The sequence below is a fragment of the Saimiri boliviensis genome, chromosome 1 (assembly GCF_048565385.1).
Source record: "Saimiri boliviensis isolate mSaiBol1 chromosome 1, mSaiBol1.pri, whole genome shotgun sequence".
In the NCBI taxonomy this organism is placed as follows: Eukaryota; Metazoa; Chordata; class Mammalia; order Primates; family Cebidae; genus Saimiri; species Saimiri boliviensis.
Window position 1 is genome coordinate 266,828,644 of NC_133449.1, and position 22,900 is coordinate 266,851,543.

The window sequence follows — 22,900 nt, forward strand, 5'->3', positions numbered from 1 at the left end:
TCACAAACTCCTAACAAAAGTTTACAATTTCCTGCAAAATAAATGCATCATCCACATCAGGATGTGGGTAAGACAAGCAGGTTCTGTGGTAACCATTTCTCATACAAGGAAAATAGCTAGAGAGACAAAAATCTTTGCTAAGCTGCAGCCTACTAGGTCTCCTGATTTGTAAGAGTAATAAAAATAGAGACTGAGCTGTTTAAGAAGTAATTTAGAAATAAACATTTGATGAACCAGTAAAGTCTGTCAAATGAAATGGCTTTTAATTCACAGTGGAAACAAATACCTTAACACAGTTTGACACTGTCAAAGCATTTTATGATGTGGCATTACACTTTAGGTTGATGTGCTAGGTCTAGTATATTTTACAACCATACAAAATAAATATCCACATATATCTTAAGGTTTTAGTCAATCCTTAACAATAATTCTCTTAATGCTACAAATACAGATTCATTTAATTAAAATATAATGTACATTTAATTTCTCATAATCTCATGTTATTTCCTTATCTTTTAACCACAAAGTTATCTTTTTATAATATTTACTTATTAGTGTTATTTTGCACTTTTCTTTGTTTATTGTAATGCATTCATTTTATTCACTCTTTGTTCCACAAACATTTGCTGAGTATTTACTAAATACCAGTGAGTAATTAGGTCAAATCACCTTTTCAAAGAAAGATTTTTTCATGTTGCACTTAGGCTTTCCGGGACTCATTCAGTAATTTTTCTAATAAAAAGCCTTACTCATTCCACTGTTGTTGATCCACTCAAAACTTCTATACAAAAGCTATGATTGTCACATCTTTACTTCTAAGGGTGAGATGGGGTGGGATGGGGAGAGTAGGATGGTGAGGAGAGACATGGGTATTCTCATGCATGTATTACATGCATCCAACATGAAGCACACTCAGCTAAGTGTTTAACTCAGGTTAACTTAAAAAAATTAGGTATGGTATATTACCTTTCCATAAATTGAAAAATGGAATCTATTAGCCCTTAAGGAACTAGTCACCTAAGGTCACATAGTTAGTAGTTGGCAATTCCAGTAATGTAGCTCTAGTCTGTCTAGTCTCAAAAGCTTTACAATAGTTCTTCTAAAAATCACTGTTAGAACCCGATACTTTTTATTTCAATCTTTGAACAAAACGTTGTTTGAATCTATGCTATTCATAAAAACCCAGACCCCTTCCTCTTTCATTTTGCCTGTAAAAAAATATATTATTTAGATTGATTACAAAAGAAACATTTTTTAACAATAGTTTTTAAAGCAGAAGTAGCGCATACAAAGAAAAATGCTAATAAATAAATAAAAGCATTTTAAAAATTCTGAAATCTGTCTACTCAATTATTAGGCTTGATGTTTTCTCAGACCACTTTCCTAAGACTACCAAGAACAACAGATAATAGCTTATGTATGTATAGTTTAAGCAACTAAAAAGTAGTAAAAATATACAAATTAAAATAGGGAAAATACAAACAAAACATGTCTATTTTTATTAGTAGAAATGAAATAAATGATATCACAAAATTAATGTTAAAGGACAAGGGTTTATTGTATAGCATTCTAATTACTTCATGTTGGTAGGTACCTTATAGTCTTCATAATCATTGGTATCTAGTAAGTCCCTTTTCTCCAGTTCTGTAAGTTGTTCTCTTGAGGGGTTAGCAGGTAGTGGCTTAACAGAGGCTTGTTCATATATGGGCTTTCCATTGAAAAACAGTTCCTTCCAATCATGCATCAACTTATATGGAATCAGACTATTTAAAAAAAGGTAGAGTTGGACCAATGGTTAGTCAAATATAGATTTTAAACATTTGTATTTTTATTATATTTATGTAATTAGCTTACTTTCACCAGATAAATAGAAGTAATTATTGAAAAATAATCTTAAAGGTTACCATATGTGCAATGACAATGATTCTAATATAAATTAAATTTTTCTGTTATGAATTATTTATAAAATGCAAACCTACCATTCTCTTAAAGGGGCCTTGAAAAGAACTCAGTTTCTTCGTTTTGCACAGGAGGACACTGATACTAGAGCATTTAAATAATTTCAATTAAGTTGATATCAGAGCTGAGAACTAAGGAACCTAAGTGTTTTGACTGTGCTCACTATTTTTAGATATATTGTTCTGCTATGAAACAGTCAATAAAAAAGTTTAAAGAACCCGTGGCATAAAGTAACATTCATTCTTCAAACCCACAAGTTCCAGACATTTTACTAGCCATTAGAAATACAATAGCAAGTGGAATACCTGGACTTACATAGACTCTGGGAAAGAAGGGGAAAAAATTGCATAAATAAATGAAAGTTTTGAATAGGAATTATACAATGGGAAAGTATAACAATATGAGTCAACCTAAGTTGTTGGTTCCAGGAAGGTCTCTTTAAATAAATGACTGCAAAGCAGAGGCCTAAAGGATGTTTCGGAGGCAACAAGGAGGGAGTGATGGGAAAATTGTCTCAAGACAAGATGTGTGAAATGTTCTGATATGATAATAAGCAGTTGGACTAGAACTTGAAATTACAACTTAAAAAGTAGTATGTTATTCTGATTCATGCTACATGAATGGACCTTGAAGACATGATGCTAAGTGAAATAAGCCAGACACAAAAAGGATGCATATGATATGATTCCACTTATACAAGGTACCTACAAGAGAAATTCAAAGACATAAAGTAGGACAGAGATTATCAGCAACTGGGGATTGGAAGGGATGGGGAATTATTTAATGCTACAGACCTAACAACTTTTCCTGTTTAAAGGGCTGTGTGTTCAAAGGTCTTGAACTCCTAACAAACCTCATATTCAGGTACTTCTTCCTTTTGCTTTCTCCATCACTTATTAGGGCTTTAAAAAGCCTCAAAATTACCTGTTTTCTCCTATTAACTTTTTAATATTCTCCTTCAGTATGACTTACTATGACATTTGTAGACATTCTATGACTTCATGATTGCAACCTACTAAAGTAGTCCACGTATTTTGAAAATAATACAGAAGAAAAAACCTTAGCTATCTGACCTTTACCATAAAATTCTTTTCACATTTAATAATATGAGGATAGAAACATAAAATGGCAAAAGTAGGATCATTTTTAAAATAGCTTCTCTAATCATACAGAATATCAGTCTCCGTGTTCTTGCCAAGCTTCTCCTTTGCCTCAAGATTCTGACCTTGCCTCTCCCTGCCTGATATGTTGGGGCTCCTGAATAGAAAATCACCTGCTATGGCTTCTGGGGACCTGAATGCCTTTCTTGTGAACTAACAGCTCACAAGAAGATTCCCTGCATACTTTTGGGCTAGCAATTCAGTTTTCTCAAAGGACTCAAATTCCATCAGTTCACCTCAAATCAGCCTGCTCTGGTGAAGCAATTATTAATTCAAAATTAAAAAAGTGAGGAAAAATGCTATTATATCAAAAAAAAAAGCACTGCTTTAGAAGCAGTATTATACTTTCCATTTTAGAATGAGCTCTTTTGACTTTAAATAACTTGGCCTGAAAATTACAGCTATGTGGTCTGCTTTAGCTTATGTGAAAGGAAGACATCTTGGGCCCTTTCAAGCTGGGAACCATTCAGGGCAAATCTGCTTCCCATTCTATTCAAGTCATCTCTTTGCTCACAGAGATAGATACATATTCTGATTGCTTCTTTGGAAAGACTTATCGGAAACTCAGAAGAATGCAGCCATCTGTCTCTCACCTACATGTGGCCTGGAAGCACCCAGTGGAGGGGCCTTGCTTTGAGCTGTCTCCACCTTTCTGGATGGAACTCACATACTTACTTCTTGCATATTGATTGATGTCTCATGTCTCCCCAAAATGTATAAAACCAACCTGTGGACCTATCACCTTGGGCACATATCATCAGGACTTTCTGAGGCTGTCACAGGTGCGTTCTCAACCTTGGCAACCCAAACTTTCTAAGTTAACTAAGACCTGTTTTGGGTTTTCAGGGTTCGTACTTAGTAGTATCTATGAATCATTTATCCTACTTCTATGTTATTCTATTGCTATTTAAATATTCTTTGACTTTTAAAATTAAACTTTCTATTTTGAGGTAATTTTACACTCACCTTAGGTGTCAGAAATAATATGGAGATCCATATACCCTTTACCCAGTATCTCCTAATTGTAATATCTTGCAAAACTACAGTACAATATCACAACCAGGATATTAACATTTAAATAGTCAAAATACAGAACTTCCTGTTACCACAGAACCCATCATGTTGCTCTTTCATAGCCACATTCACTTCCCTCTCACCTCCACCCCATTCTTAGCCCCTGGTAATCACTAATCTGTTCTGTTTCTATAAATTTGTCATTTCAAGAATGTTATATAAATGAAATCACAGAGTATGTAACATTTTGAGATTGGGTTTCTTCCACTCAGCATAAGTATCTGGAGGCTCATTCAGACTGTGACATGTATGGATAGTTTGCTATTTTATATTGCTCAGCAATATTCCATGATATGGACGTATCACACTTTATTACCTGTTGAGAGACATCTAGATTGTTATCAGTTTTAAGCTATTACAAATAAAGGTGCTATAAACATTAGTATACAGGAGTTTGTGTGAATTTAAGTCTTCATTTCTCTAGGATAAATGCCCAGAAGTATAATCACTAGGTTGTGTGGGAGTTGCATATTCAGCTTTTTAAGAAACTCCCAAACTGTTTTCCAGAGGGGCTATACCATTTCACATTCTTAGCAACAATGAATTAGTGATTTTCTCCAGATCCTTGCCAGTGTTTGAAGTTTTTTTTTTTTTTTAATTTAGCCATTCTTATAGGTGTGTAATGATATATTATTGTGATTTCAATTTGAATTTCTCTAATGACTAATGAGGGTGAATTTTTTTTACATGTTTATTTGTGATCTGGATATCCTCTTCAGTGAAATGTCTTTTCATGTCTTTTGCCTATTTTTGAACTGGCTTATTTTTTGTTACTGTGTTTTGAGAATACTTCATATATTCTAGATATTAGTCTTTTGTTGGATAGGCAGTTTGAAATATTTTTTCTCATTCTATACATCCTTTCATCTTTTTCAAAGCAAAAAGTTTAAATTTTGAGGAAGTCTAACTTATAAAGTTTTGTCTTTTGCAGAGCAAACATTTTTTATTTTAATGCAATCCAACCTGTCAAGTTTTCCTTTTATGACACCATGCTTTTGGTGTCAAGTCTAAGAATTTGTTGCCTACTCACAGAACCCAAAGATTTTCTCTTATTTTTTTCTTCAAAGTTTTATAGACCTATGCTTTATACTTAATTCCATGATCCATGTTGAGTTAATTTTCATAAAAGGTATGGAAAAAGGCATATATGCATCTTAAATAAAGCTAGTCACTGGGTAAATCAAGTCAGTAATCAAGGTCTTCTGGACCCCACCTTTTAGTCTTTTTATGAATCATTTTTGTCTCTCTCTACTTATCAGCCTAGCATCTACTTCACAATCATATCCTTTCTCATTCTTTATTGTATCTCTACTGTGTTATTATATAAAAAAATACTTACTTATTTGTCAACATTCGATAGTCTGCCACTTTAGTGGACAAATCAACTATTTGATCCAAAATTTCTGCACATATTGAATAATGCTTTTTATAACAAGCTTGAGCTCTTTCCACAGCAATCTGCTCATGATATCTCTTCTCTTTAAGGATTTGTTCTTCAAAATCAATCTTGGCTTGTTTTGCCAAAGCCTAAAAAGGCAAAAACATTTTTAAATCACTATAACTGATTCAAATAAAAATAATGTCATCCTTTCCATAGCCAAAAGAGCTTTAAGTAGAATGAAATGTCTTCTCACATAAGGAAAAAAAAATTAATCATGAATAAACACCTTCTTCTTAATATATTAGTACTGAGTATGATGGCAAAGATAATATTAGAAATAGCCTACTCTTAGCTTATGCTATCAACAAAACATAATACAGTGAAAGATGATCTAACTGAGGAAAGCCCAATGTGGATTAATGATGAATTGGATCTTAAACCTTCAGAAAGAAGTTCAGAGTTCAGTGGTTGTGAATAGGGTTCAGAGAGAAACAGGCAAGTCTCTGCCAGACCCTAAGCATAGCTGACCCCTCACTCCCACCACCAGAGTATCCATTTGGACACATCTGCCATAGCCATTGCCCTTTGTCTTTGAATGGGAGAGTTCTATAATACTGATTTATACCTAGAAAATATTTTAGAAATTCCCTGATTATACTGGCTTGAGAATATAACACATTTGCCAACAAATGTTAAATGTGTTAATTATAAACCCTCTATGGTTACAGGCTTAATAAACTGATACCAATCATTTGTAGAAACATCTATTTCTGTAGAAATCAATAAAATACTTAGCTTGTCATCATCTATCCTTAGTGCACTATTATTTTGTTTAGGGAATCTTTTCTTCACACAAAGTACAAAGGTTGAACTCAGTCCAGCCAAGCTGAGAGTAACATAATAGTTAATTAGTGGGATTCGAATGACCAAATATTGCTTTTCAGATAGCCATGGCAGCTTTTTGAGAAATTCAGTCACATGCTAACCTGCCTCCTGCAACAACCCAGTGAGTATAAAATGGAAGTAAACTTGGGCTGTGGAGGAGGTATGGTTGAGTTCAAGGCCTAGATTTTATAGAGAATGCAAGTTCTAGCTGTGAGAGTTTGGGCAAGTCCTTAGTCTCCTTCTGCCTCTGTTTCCTCAAAGTCAGGATATTAATAATACTTCGCATACCCAGAGAAAGTACCAAACCATCTCATCAGAACAATATCTCCTATTATGATACCATTCATAAATGACTAGATGTGTGACAATGGATTGCTGTATAAGGTCCACCATTTGTTTTGCTATTGCTGGTTTTATTTTGTGTGCTTATTTCATTTTTGTTGGGAAAGGGGTTAAGCTGGATGATTACTAAGGTCAATTCTGTACATTTGACAGATCCAGGAATTACACCAGAATTTATTATTGTCGTATCATTCTGTACACCCTGTTTTCATGGAGAAGGAGTACAATTTAAGTACAAAACTTTATGGCATGACTCATGAAGTGAAGAATTCAGAGAAAAAAATGAATCTAAGAGAGCAGAAATATCAGATGAGAATTTATGGAGAGAGTGACACAAAAATGGGTCATGAGGTTGGTTTACTACAGAGTGTCTTTGAAACACTTGGAAATATTTAGGATGTGAGGAACAAAAACCTTTAAGGGAATGGTAGAATGTTCTACCAGTAATAGCATAGCTTTTAACCCTGGTTGCTGCCCCATCTCCTTCTCTCTCTTCCTCTCTTACCCGCTCCCTCCCTTCCCCAGTCCCTCTCTCCCTCTCTCTATTCCTCTCCCTCGTTTCATTCAGCTGTCTAGTCTTCCTTCTCCTTCTTTTCTACATCTACCATCAATCCACTCCCAAAGCTGCAATAATTTCCTGTCTCATTACAGCTAAGTGGGTTGCAGCCATAAAAAGAGAGGGAGAAAAAGGAAAAAGGAAGTCTGTGGGAGATAGTAAATCTCAGTGGTTATGAGCCTGGACTCTGGAGTCTGATAGAACTGGCCTTGCTCCCTGCTATACCACTGATAAGCTGTGTGAATTTGAGCCTTCTACTCTTCAATTTCCTGATGTGTAAAATGTAAATAAGGATAATATCCACTTATGGTCATTGCAATAATTATATTATATATGTGTGTAACAAATATAGTACAGTGCTTGACTCAGAGTAAAGGCTCAACAAACATTAAATATTATTGTAATTAATTATGAATAATAATAGATCAGGAACTGTCTTAATATAGAATAGTTTTTCAATTGCCTCAAAGGAATAGATTAGCAGATTTAATCTAAAAACAAAACAAAAACCCCCAAAAAATTGAAAGTGAAAGAAAAACACAAAGTTCTCCTTCATCATTTTCTCTCTCTCCTCTGTCCTTCCTTTTCATTGCTTCCCTCTCTCATTTTCTTTCTTTCCTTCTTTTCTTTTCCTTCTTTCTTTGTTTCTGTCTTTTTCTTTCTCTTTCTTTCTCTCTCTCTCTCTCCCTCCCTCCCTCCCCCGTTCTCCCTCCCTCCTTCTTCCCTTCCTTCCTCTTTCTCTTTTTTTTTCTCTCTCTCTCTCTTTCTTTCTTTCTTTTTGGCAAGACAGAGTCTTGCTCTGTTGTCCAGAACTGGAGTGCAATGGCGTGATCTTGGCTCATTGCCAACTCTGCCTCCTGGGTTCAGGCAATTCTCTTGCCTCAGCCTCCCAAGTAGCTGTAATTACAGGCATGTGCCACCACACCCAGCTAATTTTTGTATTTTTAGTAGAGATGGAGTTTCACCATGTTCACCAGGCTGGTCTCAAACTCCTGACCTTGTGCTCCTCCCACCCCAGGCTCCCAAAGTGCTGGGATTATAGGCAGGAGCTCCTTCCTTCCTTCCTTCCTTCCTTCCTTCCTTCCTTCCTTCCTCCCTCCCTCTCCTCCTCCCCCTCCTCTTCTTCTTCACCTTCCTTTTTCTTTCTTTTTTCTTTCTCTTTCTCTTCACCTTCCTTCCTTCTCTTCTTTTCTCTTTCTTCTTCCTCTTTCTTTCCTTCTTTCTCCTTCCTTCCTTTTTCTTTTTCTTTCTCTCCTTCCTTCCTTCTTTCCTTTCTTCCTCCTCTTCCTCTTCTTCCTTTCTCTCTTTCATTCTCTCTCTCTCTCTCTCTCTCTCTCTCTCTTTCTTTCTTTCACAGGAGCAAACATGCTACTGCTCTTATGGACTTTACATGACAATGGGATGGGCAAACAAAGAGCCAAACAAATACAGATATAATTACACGCTGCAACAAGTGTCATTAGGGCAAGACCATGGTCTATGGGGCTATATAATAGGGGCCTGACCTAGACAAGAAGGAGCATATGCATGGAAATTTGAGAACAAGTATTAATTGGGTGAAAGCACTTGGGGAAAAGGGCAAATTAGAAGAAATGACTTGCTCAAGAATCTGAGAGCAAACCAATGTGGCCAGAGCCAGGCAATGAAGGGGAGCAATGAAGCTTCAGAGGGGATTATATCACCAACAAAGGCCCAGCAGCCTCCCCAAAGGTTCCTGTGCCACTGAGGGGAGAGTGTGGGCTGCGGTAGCTGAGATCTCAATAGCGCTGGACTTGCACCTGATGACCGTAGTGCTTCCAAGATGGCTTGGCCCTTATAACCTCAGGCATTGTACATTCTCTATGTGCAGAGATGGGCTGAAAGAGTAAAACTTAGGGTTGAATTAAGGAACAGAAATACTGTTATATTCTGAAACTCTTCAGTTTTTGGTTGCCAATTCATAACCACTAAAAATGGATGAAGAACCACTGCAGTAGAGACCAGGGGTGGTAGTGTAGACATGGAGGAAAATGGACACGATGAAGAGAAATGTAATGTGTGAAAATGATAGCACTTAGTGGGTGTTTTGGGTATGCGAGAATAAGAATGAAACAGCTAACAGGTGGGTCCTGAAATTTCAGGCTTGTACGATTGGATACATAATGATGCCATTTGTTGAGCTACGGAACATTGAAAAAGACTAGCTTCATAGAAAAGGTCATAAATTTGGCTTGGAACATGTTGAGTTTGAAGTGTCTCTGAGACATAGGACCACAGATGTCAAGGAATACTAAAACTATGGACCTTCATCTTAGAGGACAGAGGCATAACTCCATGAGTTATTTGTGTATTTCAGTAAAGGCACCACCATGGTTGTGGAGGCGGTTGTCTGAGAAATAACATAGAAAAGAAAATAAGGAAGCCTAAGATAAAATTTTGAGGAATTTGTTAATAAATGTTTTGATATAAGAGAACAATGAGCCTGCAAAGACAATGACCTTGCTCCTGAGAAGGCACAGTCAAAGAAGTAGGAAAAAAATCAGTATTTTCCACAGCAATACTTAATAGAAAGTGGCCATGGAATAGCAAATCAATACAATTAAATAAGTAATACAAGTATTATTAATAGTTTGTGAGCATAGTTAAAAAACCTTAAAGACTTCAATAGACTTAAAAATACATTTAGAACACTCCACCTTCTCTCACTCACAAATAATAATACAAATTATAAGAACAATGAAAACTAAGAACAAAGCTGGAAGCATCATGCTACCTGACTTCAAACTACACTACACTATATGGGGTTATGGTAACTGAAACACAAAAACAGACACATAGACCGATGGAACAGAATAGAGAATCCAGAAATAAGACCACATACCTCCAGCCATCAGATCTTCAACACACGTGACAAACACAAGCAATGGGGAAAGGATTCCCTATTTGATAGATGGTTCTGGGATAACTGGCTAGCCATATGCAGAAGACTGAAACTGGATCCCTTCCTTACACCATATACAAAAATTAACTTAAGATGAATTAAAGACTTAAATGTAAAACCCAAAGCTATAAAAACCCTGGAAGACAACCTAGGTAACACCATTCAGGACATAAGCACAGGCAAAGATTTCATAATGAAGATGCCAAAAGCAATTGCAACAAAAGCAAAAATTGACAAATGGGATCTAATTAAATTAAAGAGCTTTACACAGCAAAGGAAACTGTCAACAGAGTAAACAGACTATCTACAGAACTGGAGAAAATTTTTACAAACTATGCATATGATGAAGGTCTAATATCAACATCTATAATTAACTTAAACAAATTTACAAGAGAAAAACAAACAACCATATTAAAAAGTGGGCAAATGACATGACCAGACACTTTTCAAAAGAAGACATACAAGCTGCTAACAAACATGAAAAAATGCTTAACATCACTGATCATTATATAAATTCAAATCAAAACCACAGTGAGATACCATCTCATACCAGTCAGAATGGTTATTATCAAAAACCAAAAAAAAAACAACAGATGATGGCAAGGTTGTTGAGAAAAACAAACACTTTTACACTGTAGATGGAAGCATAAATTAGTTCAACCACTGTGGAGGACAGTGTGGCCATTTCTCAGAGATCTGGAGGCAGAAATATCATTCAACCCAGCAATCCCATTACTGGGTATATATACCCAAAGGAATATGAATCATTCTATTTTAAAGACATATGAATGCCTACATTCATTATAGCACTATTTACAATAGCAAAGACATGGAATCAACCTAAATGCCCATCAATGATAGACTGAATAAAGAAAATGTGATATATATACACCATGGAATACTATGCAGCCATAAAAAAGAATGAGATCATGTCCTTTTCAGGGACATGGATGGATCTGGAGACCACTGTCCTTAGCAAATTTATGCAGGAATAAAAAACCAAATATTGTATGCTTTCACTCATAAGTGGGAGATAAATGATGAGAACACATGGACACACAGAGGGGTACAACACAAACTGAGACCTCTCAGAGGATGGAGGCTGGGAGGAGAGAGAGGATCAAGCAAAATAATTAATGGGTACTAGGCTTAATATCTGGGTGATTAAATAATCTGTACAACAAACCCCCATGATACACATTTACCTATGTAACAAACCTGCACTTATACCCCTGAACGTGAAATAAAAGTTAAACAAATAAATATGTATACCAAAAAAAAAAATTCTCCTTCTTCACATAAAAGAAGTAGTAGAATGATAATATAGAGAATAAAATGGATTTTGTTTAGTTAGTGAATGATACTGGAAAGAAGAGGTGACTGTTAATTTGGCAAATCAAATTCAACATATATTGCTTTATTTATTCAGCGCCTACTTATGTACTAGCCACTGTTGGTGGAGGACTTGATAAATTCAACATGTATGGATGAACGCCATAAAATCCAGCCATCTCTAAGGGATAGGTGCCAAGGAAGTAGATACGTCTGTTGTTGGAAAAGGTAATCATATGAGAGTAAGAAATATAATTTTTTCAGGTGCTTTGGAACCTCACAATTCAGGTCTCTGAGGTTTTAGCAGGTCCAACTGTTCCAGTACTCTGAAGTTAATTTAATCCCAGTTCAAGAAAGAATAGGTGATCCTTATCATCCTGAGACCAGTCCAACTAAACATACTTTGCTATTTAGCTGAGCTTGTGAAATAAACATGTTTTAAATAGGCATTTAGAAAGATAAACACATCATTTCTAATGTAAGCAAATGACACTCTAATCTAGTCAAGTCTACTTTTGCCAAAGAAGAGAGACATGAAACAATCATCCAGATAACTCAGCTCTTGAGGCCAAAGAAGACATTGAGGTCAGCATTCATTCAGCTCAAATTCATGGGGAATGGCTCCCTCTCCCATTCCATACCTGCCATTTAGGCTATGCCTGTTTCACAAAGGTAAAAGCAACCCTTTCCTCACTGCAAAATATGCTACTGTCCAAATGATGTTTCTAAAAATTGCTTAATTTTGGCAAGAGCTACATTGCACTTTCACGGGGTACCACAGTGGAAGGAATGAAGCTAGTAAATAAAGCACTACCCTCCTGTTTTCTATAAGGTTTCTCTTCTGTCCAGTCTGGTTTTGTGAATGTTTTATGACAGTAAAGACAGGCTATCTACAATGCCACTCACATGAGTTCTCTTCAATCAAATGTGGACTAATGAATTAAATAAATCTAAAACATCCCCAATAGGAAGTAGACAAGAAGTAATCGATATTCTCCTTTAATGAAATCCATCTATTTTTGTTACTAGAACCCACATATACATAAAGTTTGGGGCAAAAATAATCTATTAAATAATTAAAAGATTGGATATTTTGATTTTCAGAGTTATAAAAGAGCCGAGATACAATGATACCATGGTAGCAAAGAGTACAGCTAGCAGCCTAGATCTGAGTTTCTGTATACAATTCTCAACTACGGTGCACCAGAGTACCCTAGATAAGGGACTTATTATCGTCTGAGGAAGAAATAGCACAAATGCCCCTGAGAAATCTCTTTTTTTTCAGAAGGCAAGGGATTGTTACTAAAGACTAATGGTGTCTAGTTGAAAGGAAATAGTTTAAAAGTTCTCTTATTGCCTGAGATATTCACCTAGAAAAACCAATAGCAATGCCTATTCTAGTAAACATAGTGAGCTTTTAAACAAAAAAAAAGTATCTAGAAAAAAAAAGTAATGACTCAAGGAAATGAAAGTTAGATTATCACCATTCTTTTTGACAGAACGCTTTAGAAAACAGAATGACATACATAAGATATTCAAGGAAACAAAGTGTGAACTAACCATATTATACACAGCAAAACTAACAATCAAATATAAAAGGCACACACTGTTACCAATATATAAGAACTCAGGAAATATGGTTTCCATGAGCCCTTCTTGAGAAATCTATTAGAGAAGGAGCTTCAGACAATCAAAATGACTAGTGAGACATGGACATAAGGGCTGGTGGTGAGCATTAAGTACTTAGCTACTTGTACAATCAAGGCTAAAGGAAGACAGTATCATACTATGCAGTGGCTATATGCCCTGTTGATGGAGTTACACAAAAATAAAAATGGGCAGATAACAGGCTGATTATGTAAAAAAAATCAACTCTTATTAGATGATTGGCAACAAAATATAGCTTTGTTTACCATCACTTGGTAGAAAGATTTCTAAGGCAGATAGTATTTACCGCTTCTCGATCAAGAGCATCCTGGAAGTCTTTCAGTCGTCTTTCCTCGTGTTGTTTTTCTCTGAAAATTCTGTTTTGCCATAAAACTTCCTTTTCATGCCGAACATGCATGAGCTGCACAGCAATCCTGCGCTCCTGCTGGGACTGCCGCATCAGTCGGTTAATCAGCTGTTCCTCCCGATAAGCCTCCTGAAAACATCAAGGGAAGAGCCCATTTTTTGTTAAAGTGATGTCCAGATTCCCCACTGGGCTATGAAGCCTATACATAAATAATATACAAAAGCATAATGTTCATCTAAATCAATTTCTGTCATTTGACTTAATTTGAACATAGCAAAAAAATCAAGTTATGAAGTGAGAATTTCCAACAAAAGTTGGTGTTCAGAAACATTATGATTTTGCAACTCACAAGCACTTTAAATAAATTATTACTTCATTCAAAATATTATTAAAAATAGGTAATTTTTTTCAAGGTTTTAAAAACAAGTGAACAGCTAATGGATACTAGGCTTAATATCTGGGCGATGAAATAATCTGTACAACAAACCCCTGACGTGAGTTTACCTATATAACAAACCTGCACATGTACTCCTGAACTGAAAAAAAAAGTTAAACAAAAACAAGTGCTGTAACTCTAAATTTAAAAGCATGTTTTCAACAGTTTAGGATTATGTTACACACATGTTAACATTACTACTAGTTGTAAATAAATGCAGCCGTTGTCAGCTGAAGATTGCAGATCTGATTAGTTCCCAGTGAGGATATTGCAATACCAATGTAAGGAAAAGCTATTAATAAAAACTGACAGAATATGAAGCCTGGAGAAGAGGCTGAGGGAAATGACCTACTGCTTATCTGAAAAATCTGAGTGGTAATAATCTGAAACAGAAACTAGATGTATTCTTGGCTGTTTGAAGAGAATAGAAGGGTGACCAGTAAATGAACAGTAGAAAAAAAACATTAAACTGGGAATCAAAGGACCTATTATAAGCTGAGTGGCCTTGGGCAATTAACTCAGCTTCTTGGGCCTATTTCTTGTCAGCTAAAATGATGGGTTTAGATAGAAGATGATATCCAAGACCCTATCAAGCTCTCTCACTCTTTCGAAACAGAGACATCATGTGGAAAGAGGAGGTATCTATAGTACTCAGTGGGGAAGACATAGAAAAATATCTAGACATTGGAGGAACTTACTCTGTTCTACAACCACTACCTAATTTTCCAAAGATGCCTGAGCAGCTCTACAGAGGAATAGGGCACTGCAGGAAAGACCTAAGAGCTAATAATTCAAGGGTCTTCTATTTAAGAAGTGAGGGAAGGGCCTGGTGTTCAAATACCAGTTCCAAAGAAACAGCATAGAAAAGATTCTTAGAAGGCAGAGGTAGTTGACTTGGAGTAAATCTTAACTAGCCAAGATACTAGCCAAATGACCACAGAACCAGGTTGGAGCCAAATTTGTTCCCAGTTTGAATATCTCCACTTAAATACCTATGAAGTACTTCAACTCGGCAAGTCCAAAATTAAACACACTAACTCCCCTTCAGACCTGGTCCTTTCCCCATATTTCCCCATCTCAGTTGATGATCCTACAATAATCTACTCTGTGATCTATGACATTAGGGCCATCCTAAGTTCATTCCCCCTTAATCACTCCTAATACTCAATTGTTCAGGAAGTAGTCTATTATACCACCCAGGTACATTTTTAAGCCACCCCTCATTCCATTCCATACCCACTGACACCACCCCATCTTGAACAACTTCAGGCCCTCTCTACCAATCCTTTCCTTACCATCCCTACTCTCAAAATCTATCCTCTAAAAAGTCAAACTGATTTTTCTCACTTTAAATCTCATCATTAGTTCACATAATTCCACATATTTATGAATCAGTAGGCAAGATATTAACTTGAGCACAGGTCTCTGGCTCTCTCTTCACCACCCAAACCAAAACAGGAATACTTAAATTCCAGGGGGAAACTGGAACAACCTGAAAGCTAGGGAAGATATTTTGAGGCATTTCTAATAGATTAAGTGCAAATGGCATCAGAAGAAAACATCCAGAGTTGATGTGGGATTTATGTCATGCTTGTGAAAAGCAGCAGGTAATGGAAGCAGAGGAATTCCTAGCCCTGACATATATCATTTTTCCTTTGGAGGAGAGGAGAATTGATGGAAACACCAGCCATTGCACACATGAGAATTTTCCATTCCATGACTGTGAACCAACATCTCTTGTGTCAGCTGCACAGAAGCCTGGGCTCACTAGATTCCATGGAAAGCAGGTGGTGGGAATGGAGGGAATGCAACAAATGCTTCAGGCCTGGTTCTAGGAACAGCAGCTTCCCCACACATGGAAAAGCAGCAGCACAAGAGGAGATTTCTGTGATGGAAATTATATAGTCTTGACTCTTTTTTTAAGTCCCTTAGGTTGCCAGATTTCCAAACTAGTAAATATATCTCCAACTCTAGTTTTGAAAATTCAGTGTTAATAACATCCTAGTGGAAAGTGAGGAAATCCAGAAATAACTCCTTTACTCCATTTTCCAGGCAAACACCAGGCCTAGACTGTAAGTAGAAAACTAGTGAGAAAAAAACTTGCAGCCAACACGCAAGCACTTTGGAACATACATAGAAGCGTGTCCAAAATTTCATTGCCAGGTAATGAAACTTGAAATGGGTAGTTATTTTAAAATCAACTTTTCAATTATCTAGTTTTCATAATTTGAAATTCTTCTAATTAAAAGATATGACCAAACTGACTGAGTAAAGATATAATTTGAAGAGATCTGAATTTGAAGAAATAACTTTCTAGCACAAAGAGATGTCCAGAGCTATTTTTTGAACTTTCACTAAGAAAGGAGTGGAATCCATGAATAAACTTCATTTCTTCATATTAATATGAAGGTTTTATTTCTTTTCAGTGAACAAGCAGACCAGACATGGATAGATGAATAAAAGCATCTTCAAATGTTCTTTTTAGACATACATATTTTTCCTATTTACAATCACAACTAAAATCACCATCCACCCCAACTTTGATCCTCTCACCATCTTCCATATCTCTGTAAATTACACCTCCATCCATCCAGGTGCACAACCTAGAAATCCAGCTTTTCATCCCACTTTTTCACTGTCCCATGTCTAATGAATCATTAAGTTCTATTGATTTTACTTCCAAAATCGCTCTTAAAGCCACTTCTCTCAATCCCTATTGCCACTAAACTAAATTTAAACCAGGATAATCTCTTACTCAAATTACAGCAACAGCGAACTTGGATTGCCCTTCTGTAATCTAGTCTCCAAACTAAAGCCAGGTGATCTTTCTAAAGGCAAGTCTGACCTGATCACTCTTATTCCCCTTAGCATTCAAACATGAAATCACAAAATCTATTTCTTTCTATGTATCCTACAAAGCTCACTATAATTTGGCCTCTGGTGACTCCTGCCAGATGACATGACTTTCAGTTAGTTAAAAGCACTGAGCTTTCCATGTGATAGTCTCTTGCCTGGAAACACACTTCACCTTCCACCATTTCAGCCTCTCTGGAAAACTGCCCCTCACCCCTACGCCACCACAACCACTCCACCTTCAGTTAGCTCACTCCTGACCCTTATCCATGCTTCTGCTATTGTCCTCCAGACACTGTCTCCTGAAGCAAGCCAGGTGAACTTCTTCTAAGTGTCATTCCCCCCAAACCCCCTTTCACCTGCATAGCACTTTCACACTCCAATGTACTTGCTGTTTGTAGATGCTCCTCTAAACAGAAAGCTCTGGGAGATAGGCATCTTGTTATTCTTGCTCTTTGTTATATCTCTGAGCCTATCACAGTACTCAAAGCATAGACATTCAATAAATATGTGTTCAGTGTAAGAAATGATCAGTGATCCTCGAGCTGTAGTGGCATCAGGATCACTTAGAGAGCCTGTAAGCACAGATCACTGGGCCCCACCCCCAGCGTTTCAGGTCCAGTCTGGGGTGGGGACCAGTAATCTGTATTACGAAAAGTCCCAGGCAATGCTGTGGCTGCTCACCCAGTAATCACACTTTAAGAACCACTGGAATAGACTGGTGAACAAAAGGAGAGGAAGAACAACTTTTTTCCGTATTGTTTTCGTTCATTCCCCTTTTCCTCTAAAAGTAGTAACAGAGTACACTTGGCAGATATAGACTTTAGGTTCCTCTTAATATAATTTTTATTATGGTAGAATATACATAACATAAACTTTACCATTTTAAAGTGTAGATTTGCCTTAAGTACATTCACAATGTTGTATAATCATTACCAGATTTTAGATTCTTTATTAAATAGGTAAGTTTTTTTTTCTAGTATATTTACTATTATGATGTGAGGATGTGAAAATGACATTTGATGAACAGTAGCAGACAATACATAAACTACATATTATGTATATAGAAGACTACATTTTGTAGAATTCCCAGCACTATTACTTAACTTTCATCTAAATATCTTACCTCTTGTGCTTCGTGGGCTATTAACTGGTCCATTAACAATTTCCGCCGTCTTTTCTCCCTTTGCTCTCGTGCAAAAGCATCTTCTTCGAGGCGCTTCTGGATTTTTTTAATGTACTCATCATCCGAGTAAGTATTTAACAAATCGGTAGTTGTCTGGCCTGCTGTATCTAAAGAAGTCTTGGATGCACTAAGAATAATAGTTTTTATTTTAGATTTTTAAAAATAATGTGATCCCATGCTACTATCTGTGGCTATGGAGGAAGACCTCAGGAGAGGGATCCCTTGAGTACACTGTTAATTTATTAATAGAAGTACTGAAGCAAATATTTGAAATCAGTGTGATACCCTTAGCTTACCAACAGATCCCATTTGCTTCACCCCATTTCTTAACTCTCTCTCTGTGAGGTCCTTAGCATCAGCGTTTTGTTTTGTTTTGTTTTGTTTTGAGACAAGAGTTTACTCTTGTTGCCCAAGCTGGAGTGCAATGGTGCAATCTTGGCTCACTGCAAACTTCACGTTCTGGTTCAAGCGATTCTTCTGCCTCAGCCTCCCAAGTAGCTGAGATTACAGGCATGTGCTACCATGCCCGGCTAATTTTGTATTTTTAGTAGAGACAAGGCTTTACCATGTTGGTCAGGCTGGCCTCCAACTCCTGACCTCAGGTGATCCACCTGCCTCAGCCTCCCAAGGTGCTGGGATTACTGGTGTGAGCCACTGCACCAGCCTGTTCTTTCACTTTCTATGATTTTCATTCTATCAAGAGATTCTGGATTTATTTTCCTCTTGTTCCTATTGGCTCTGGGCCTCTGGCCTCCTCTGTTTTGAATCAACAGTAGGCAGACTATTGATAACCCAAGTGTTAGGGAAGGCAGAGCTCTGCAACAGCCGACCAGGCACACTAACACCAGGTCACTAGAGAGTACTTCTACATACAGATGGTTCCATCTACTACACTCTTCCATCACCTATGAAAGTGCAAGTTACTCTATGAACTCCCAGATGAATTTCTAAGAGCTTAGAAAAGTGGCTGAACTCTTACTGAAAACACAGCAGTTGAAAGGTGGCTTGCTTATCGTGCCACACATATAAGCACAGGTCTAACTGGCTTCTTACCCATGTCCTAGAGACTCAACTCAGAAGACTCAACTGAGAACTCTTGTCCTATCTCATGTCCACAACATAAAGGATCAGGAAGAACCCAGTAGTTTTCCCAACAGAAAGTTAAACACATTCAATCTAGTGAGACAAATGGTGGCTTAATATACAATTCATAGATTCATTTCAAATTTATCATTAAAAGATACATTTTTATGTACATAAATATCAAATAATCATCAATTTTCATCTGCATCCTCTTCAAAAAGTAAAAAGAATACAATAATACAAGATATACCATAATGTTATTCACCTAGGAATAATGAATTTTTATATTACATATAATCATTGTTTTTGTTACAAGTAATTAACATATTTGGTCTACAACACTACTTATAATCTTATTCAAAAAATAAGGACACATTATTAAAGTGTGTAGAGATGTCATAAATTCTCATATAGACACAAGTATTCTTGTAAAAAACACAGTTAACTCATATTTAATGTTTAATGATGTAATATCTGCATATTTTTAATACAGACCATATTGTAGTATAGGTCATAATTTGAAGGTTTGCTGCTCCCAGCTGATCTCCTCGTGAATAAGAGAAATAGCCGATTTTTCTTCTCTCTGCACCTGTGCCTAACATGCCTAGCAAGAAGATGTCTGCTAAATTCCAAATAATATGCTAAAAAACACCATACATGTATAAAAATCAAACTAAAGTTCTAATCATTTTATCAGCAGAGGCTCAACATTTGATTATATTCTGTCAGTGAGAGGAGCTGAGCACAAATTATGGAGGTAACATGCACTCAGTAAGGACAAAGACAGAGCTTAACCCTATCTACTAAGATTTAGTATTTCATTTCATAGCAAAACACTTTTAGATCTTTCATCAAAAATATTATTATATTTGTACTTAAGTGTATTGTGTAAAAGATCCTGCCCTGTAGCATGGGTTCATAGCTCTCTCCACACAATATTTATGCTGTCAATAATATACTTAACATATTGCTTCTCCTTTATCAATTAGTCAACCCAACCATCTGTTGTCTTATTCCAATAAAGGTGAAAAAAAGCTACACATGATGTACTCGAATAAATATTCATTTTACTAGGTGTAGGTTTCTTGAGGGCAGTGATTATATTTTCTTTTTATCTGTTTCCTTGCCAGACCTTTATCAAATGTAATAATTGTATATATATATAATCTATTAGTAGCAGAAATCTTGGTTAAATTTGTATTTCTTAAAAAGTAGTTGCCGGGAAAAGCCTCTGATAGATCTAGTAATCCAAATACCAAATTACAGAAGCCAATAACCCCAGCTAAAGAAAACAAATAGCAGACAGTATTTATTAGTCATTTAAAAAATGAAAACATGGAGAAACCTTGTTACGTGGGGGAAAATGCAGCATGAGAGCTCTTGCACTGCTGGAATTGAGGCGTCATTTCATTCTTCCATAAAATAAAAACAATGGATTTTAAGGTGGCATCCTGAGAAACTGTTCAGGAGCAGGCTAAGAGGCAGCTGCAGAAAGTACTCCTGAGGTTCAAGCTGGGAGATTTTATTGCCTTCTGGAATTAAGTTAGTGTGAAGTTTCTCAATGTGCCCAGAACATTCTTGATTCTAAGCTAAGATTCAGAATGAACTAAAAAAGTAGCGATTAATGAAATGGTTTAAGAAGGGTCCTATATCATAGCCATAGCCTTTGTTTTCTTGAAAAGTTTGCTCTAGGTCAGCATTTCCCAACATTTTTCTTTTTAAGGCCGAAAGAGAAAAAGATCTTTGTGTAACACACTGGAAAGGATTTAGATTCTCAGATAAACTGTTCACAGCCAGAGAGGTAACTGGCCCAGGGACTTCAGCTGCCCCAGGCCGCCTCTTCCTGCTGTAAGTGAGGGTGTCAACATGTCATGTGCCCTCTGCTGGAAATCTTTGGCAGGACCAAGTGGAAGTTTCTGTGATAAAGGCATCTGACACTACTATTTCCCTCCCTTTTCTCTCAAAATAGAGCTCCAATTTTATGCAGGGAAACAGTGTGCCCAGTTAAAGACTACATTTCCCAGCTTCCCATTCTGCTAGGTGTGGCCATGTGACTGAATTCTCTACAATAGAATATAAGCAGAAATGTTATATGGGACTTCCGCAAAGTCTTTTGAAAGAAGCTATTTCAGATACGAGATATCTACTTTCTTTTTTTTTTTTTTTTGAGACGGAGTTTTGCTCTTGTTACCCAGGCTGGAGTGCAATGGCGCAATCTCGGCTCACTGCAACCTCCGCCTCCTGGGTTCAGGCAATTCTCCTGCCTCAGCCTCCTGAGTAGCTGGGATTACAGGCACGTGCCACCATGCCCAGCTAATTTTTTGTATTTTTAGTAGACTGATATTTAGATATCAGTCTTCCGTCCTGATATCTGGAATATGGGCCAAATGGCCAGAGTTCCAGCAACCATCTTGTATCATGAATGTAACCTTGAGGATGGAAACCACACAGCAGGACAGTGATGCAAAAGTGAAGAAAGGAGGAGCCTCAGTCCTTGATGACCTTGGAGCTACAGCATACACTATGGGTCGCTTATTTTCTGATTTCTGCTACATGAGAGATAAGCAGATTTCCTTCTAATTTAATTCACTGTTGTTTTGGGGGGTCTAAAACTAACCGATAGAGACCTAGGTCTGGTTGGGCTGGCAAAGGCAATAGGGAACAGGTAAATGTTTGCAGCGGCAATGTACAGGGATGATCTTTAAGACATTTAATAGCTGACATTGCAAGGACACTAACCAATAGAAATAGATACTGCTGCAGGGCCTGAAAGACAGTCCTGTGCTTCATCTTAACTCTGGTTGCTAAAGTGTGTGGAAACTGAGGGGTCCCAGGAAAGGGGCAGGCCAGGGAGCTGCAGGAAGTCGCATTCATCAAGTAGCTAAGTTTTCAGTAGTTGAAGGTGGCCTTTCCGGTGGACACTGACTGTTTATCATCAAAGAGCCTATGGCTAGAGAAGTGAGTGAAAGAGTTAGAAGAAATTGGCAGTTTCATGGTCCAAGGTCAGGGTAGGTGTGCTAGGGTTCAGGTAGTGACTGCATAAATGAGGAGACCTGGATTATGTTGTTTTTATGTGTCAGGAGCAACACTGATAAATGGAAGTGGGAATCAAAATAGGGCATCAGGAGTTTCCACAGAGGGTAGGAGGAAATGTGATGTATGTAAGTATTCTCCATTTTGCTGATTTTCTTTCTTACATCTGACTTCATCATTTCTTCCTTATGGCTCTGATTTTCCTTGCCTCCTCATTTGACTGTCTCTCCCTTCGTTCAGAAAATTTTAATATGAAGCTGAAGTAAGTAATTTGTTTCTGATTTTCTTTAGAATTAGTACCTTCTTTAACAGAGATTCATCTCATATTTCATAAGATGTAAATGCATAGAGTTTGGAAAGTTTCCATTTAAAAATGCAAGAAAACCCAGTTGCTCCTACATATGTGGTCTCTAACGAATTATTTTCTGTGAATCAATGACCCCCTATAGAAAACAAAGTATAAAGGAGCTTTATCTTTAGGTAAATGAAGCCAATTAATGAGGAAGTTTGTTCCATGAACCCATCAAAGTGTCTGTTTTAGTAACATTTGTTCAATGAACTCATTCACTCAACTTCTTACTGCCAGTCTCTATGCTAACTGCTGAGGCTACAGCCTGATATAAACAAAACTAGAGTCTAATAAAGGCTTTATCATGACAAATTTAAATTAGAGGTACCTTGAAACA

The 22,900-nt window shown here is 36.8% G+C and overlaps 1 protein-coding gene across 1 annotated transcript in view; it reads right to left on the reverse strand.

Moving 5' to 3' along the window:
• Positions 1 to 22,900, reverse strand: part of LOC101044492 (sperm flagellar protein 2) — a 205,616-nt gene that overhangs the window by 149,773 nt on the left and 32,943 nt on the right. Inside the window, exons 7-10 of the mRNA XM_003925929.4 lie at positions 18,039 to 18,225; positions 13,564 to 13,752; positions 5,533 to 5,720; positions 1,595 to 1,763 (exon numbers count right to left, since the gene is read on the reverse strand). Coding sequence (XP_003925978.2) covers positions 1,595 to 1,763; positions 5,533 to 5,720; positions 13,564 to 13,752; positions 18,039 to 18,225 — 733 coding nt within the window. The remainder of the gene's footprint in view (positions 1 to 1,594; positions 1,764 to 5,532; positions 5,721 to 13,563; positions 13,753 to 18,038; positions 18,226 to 22,900) is intronic.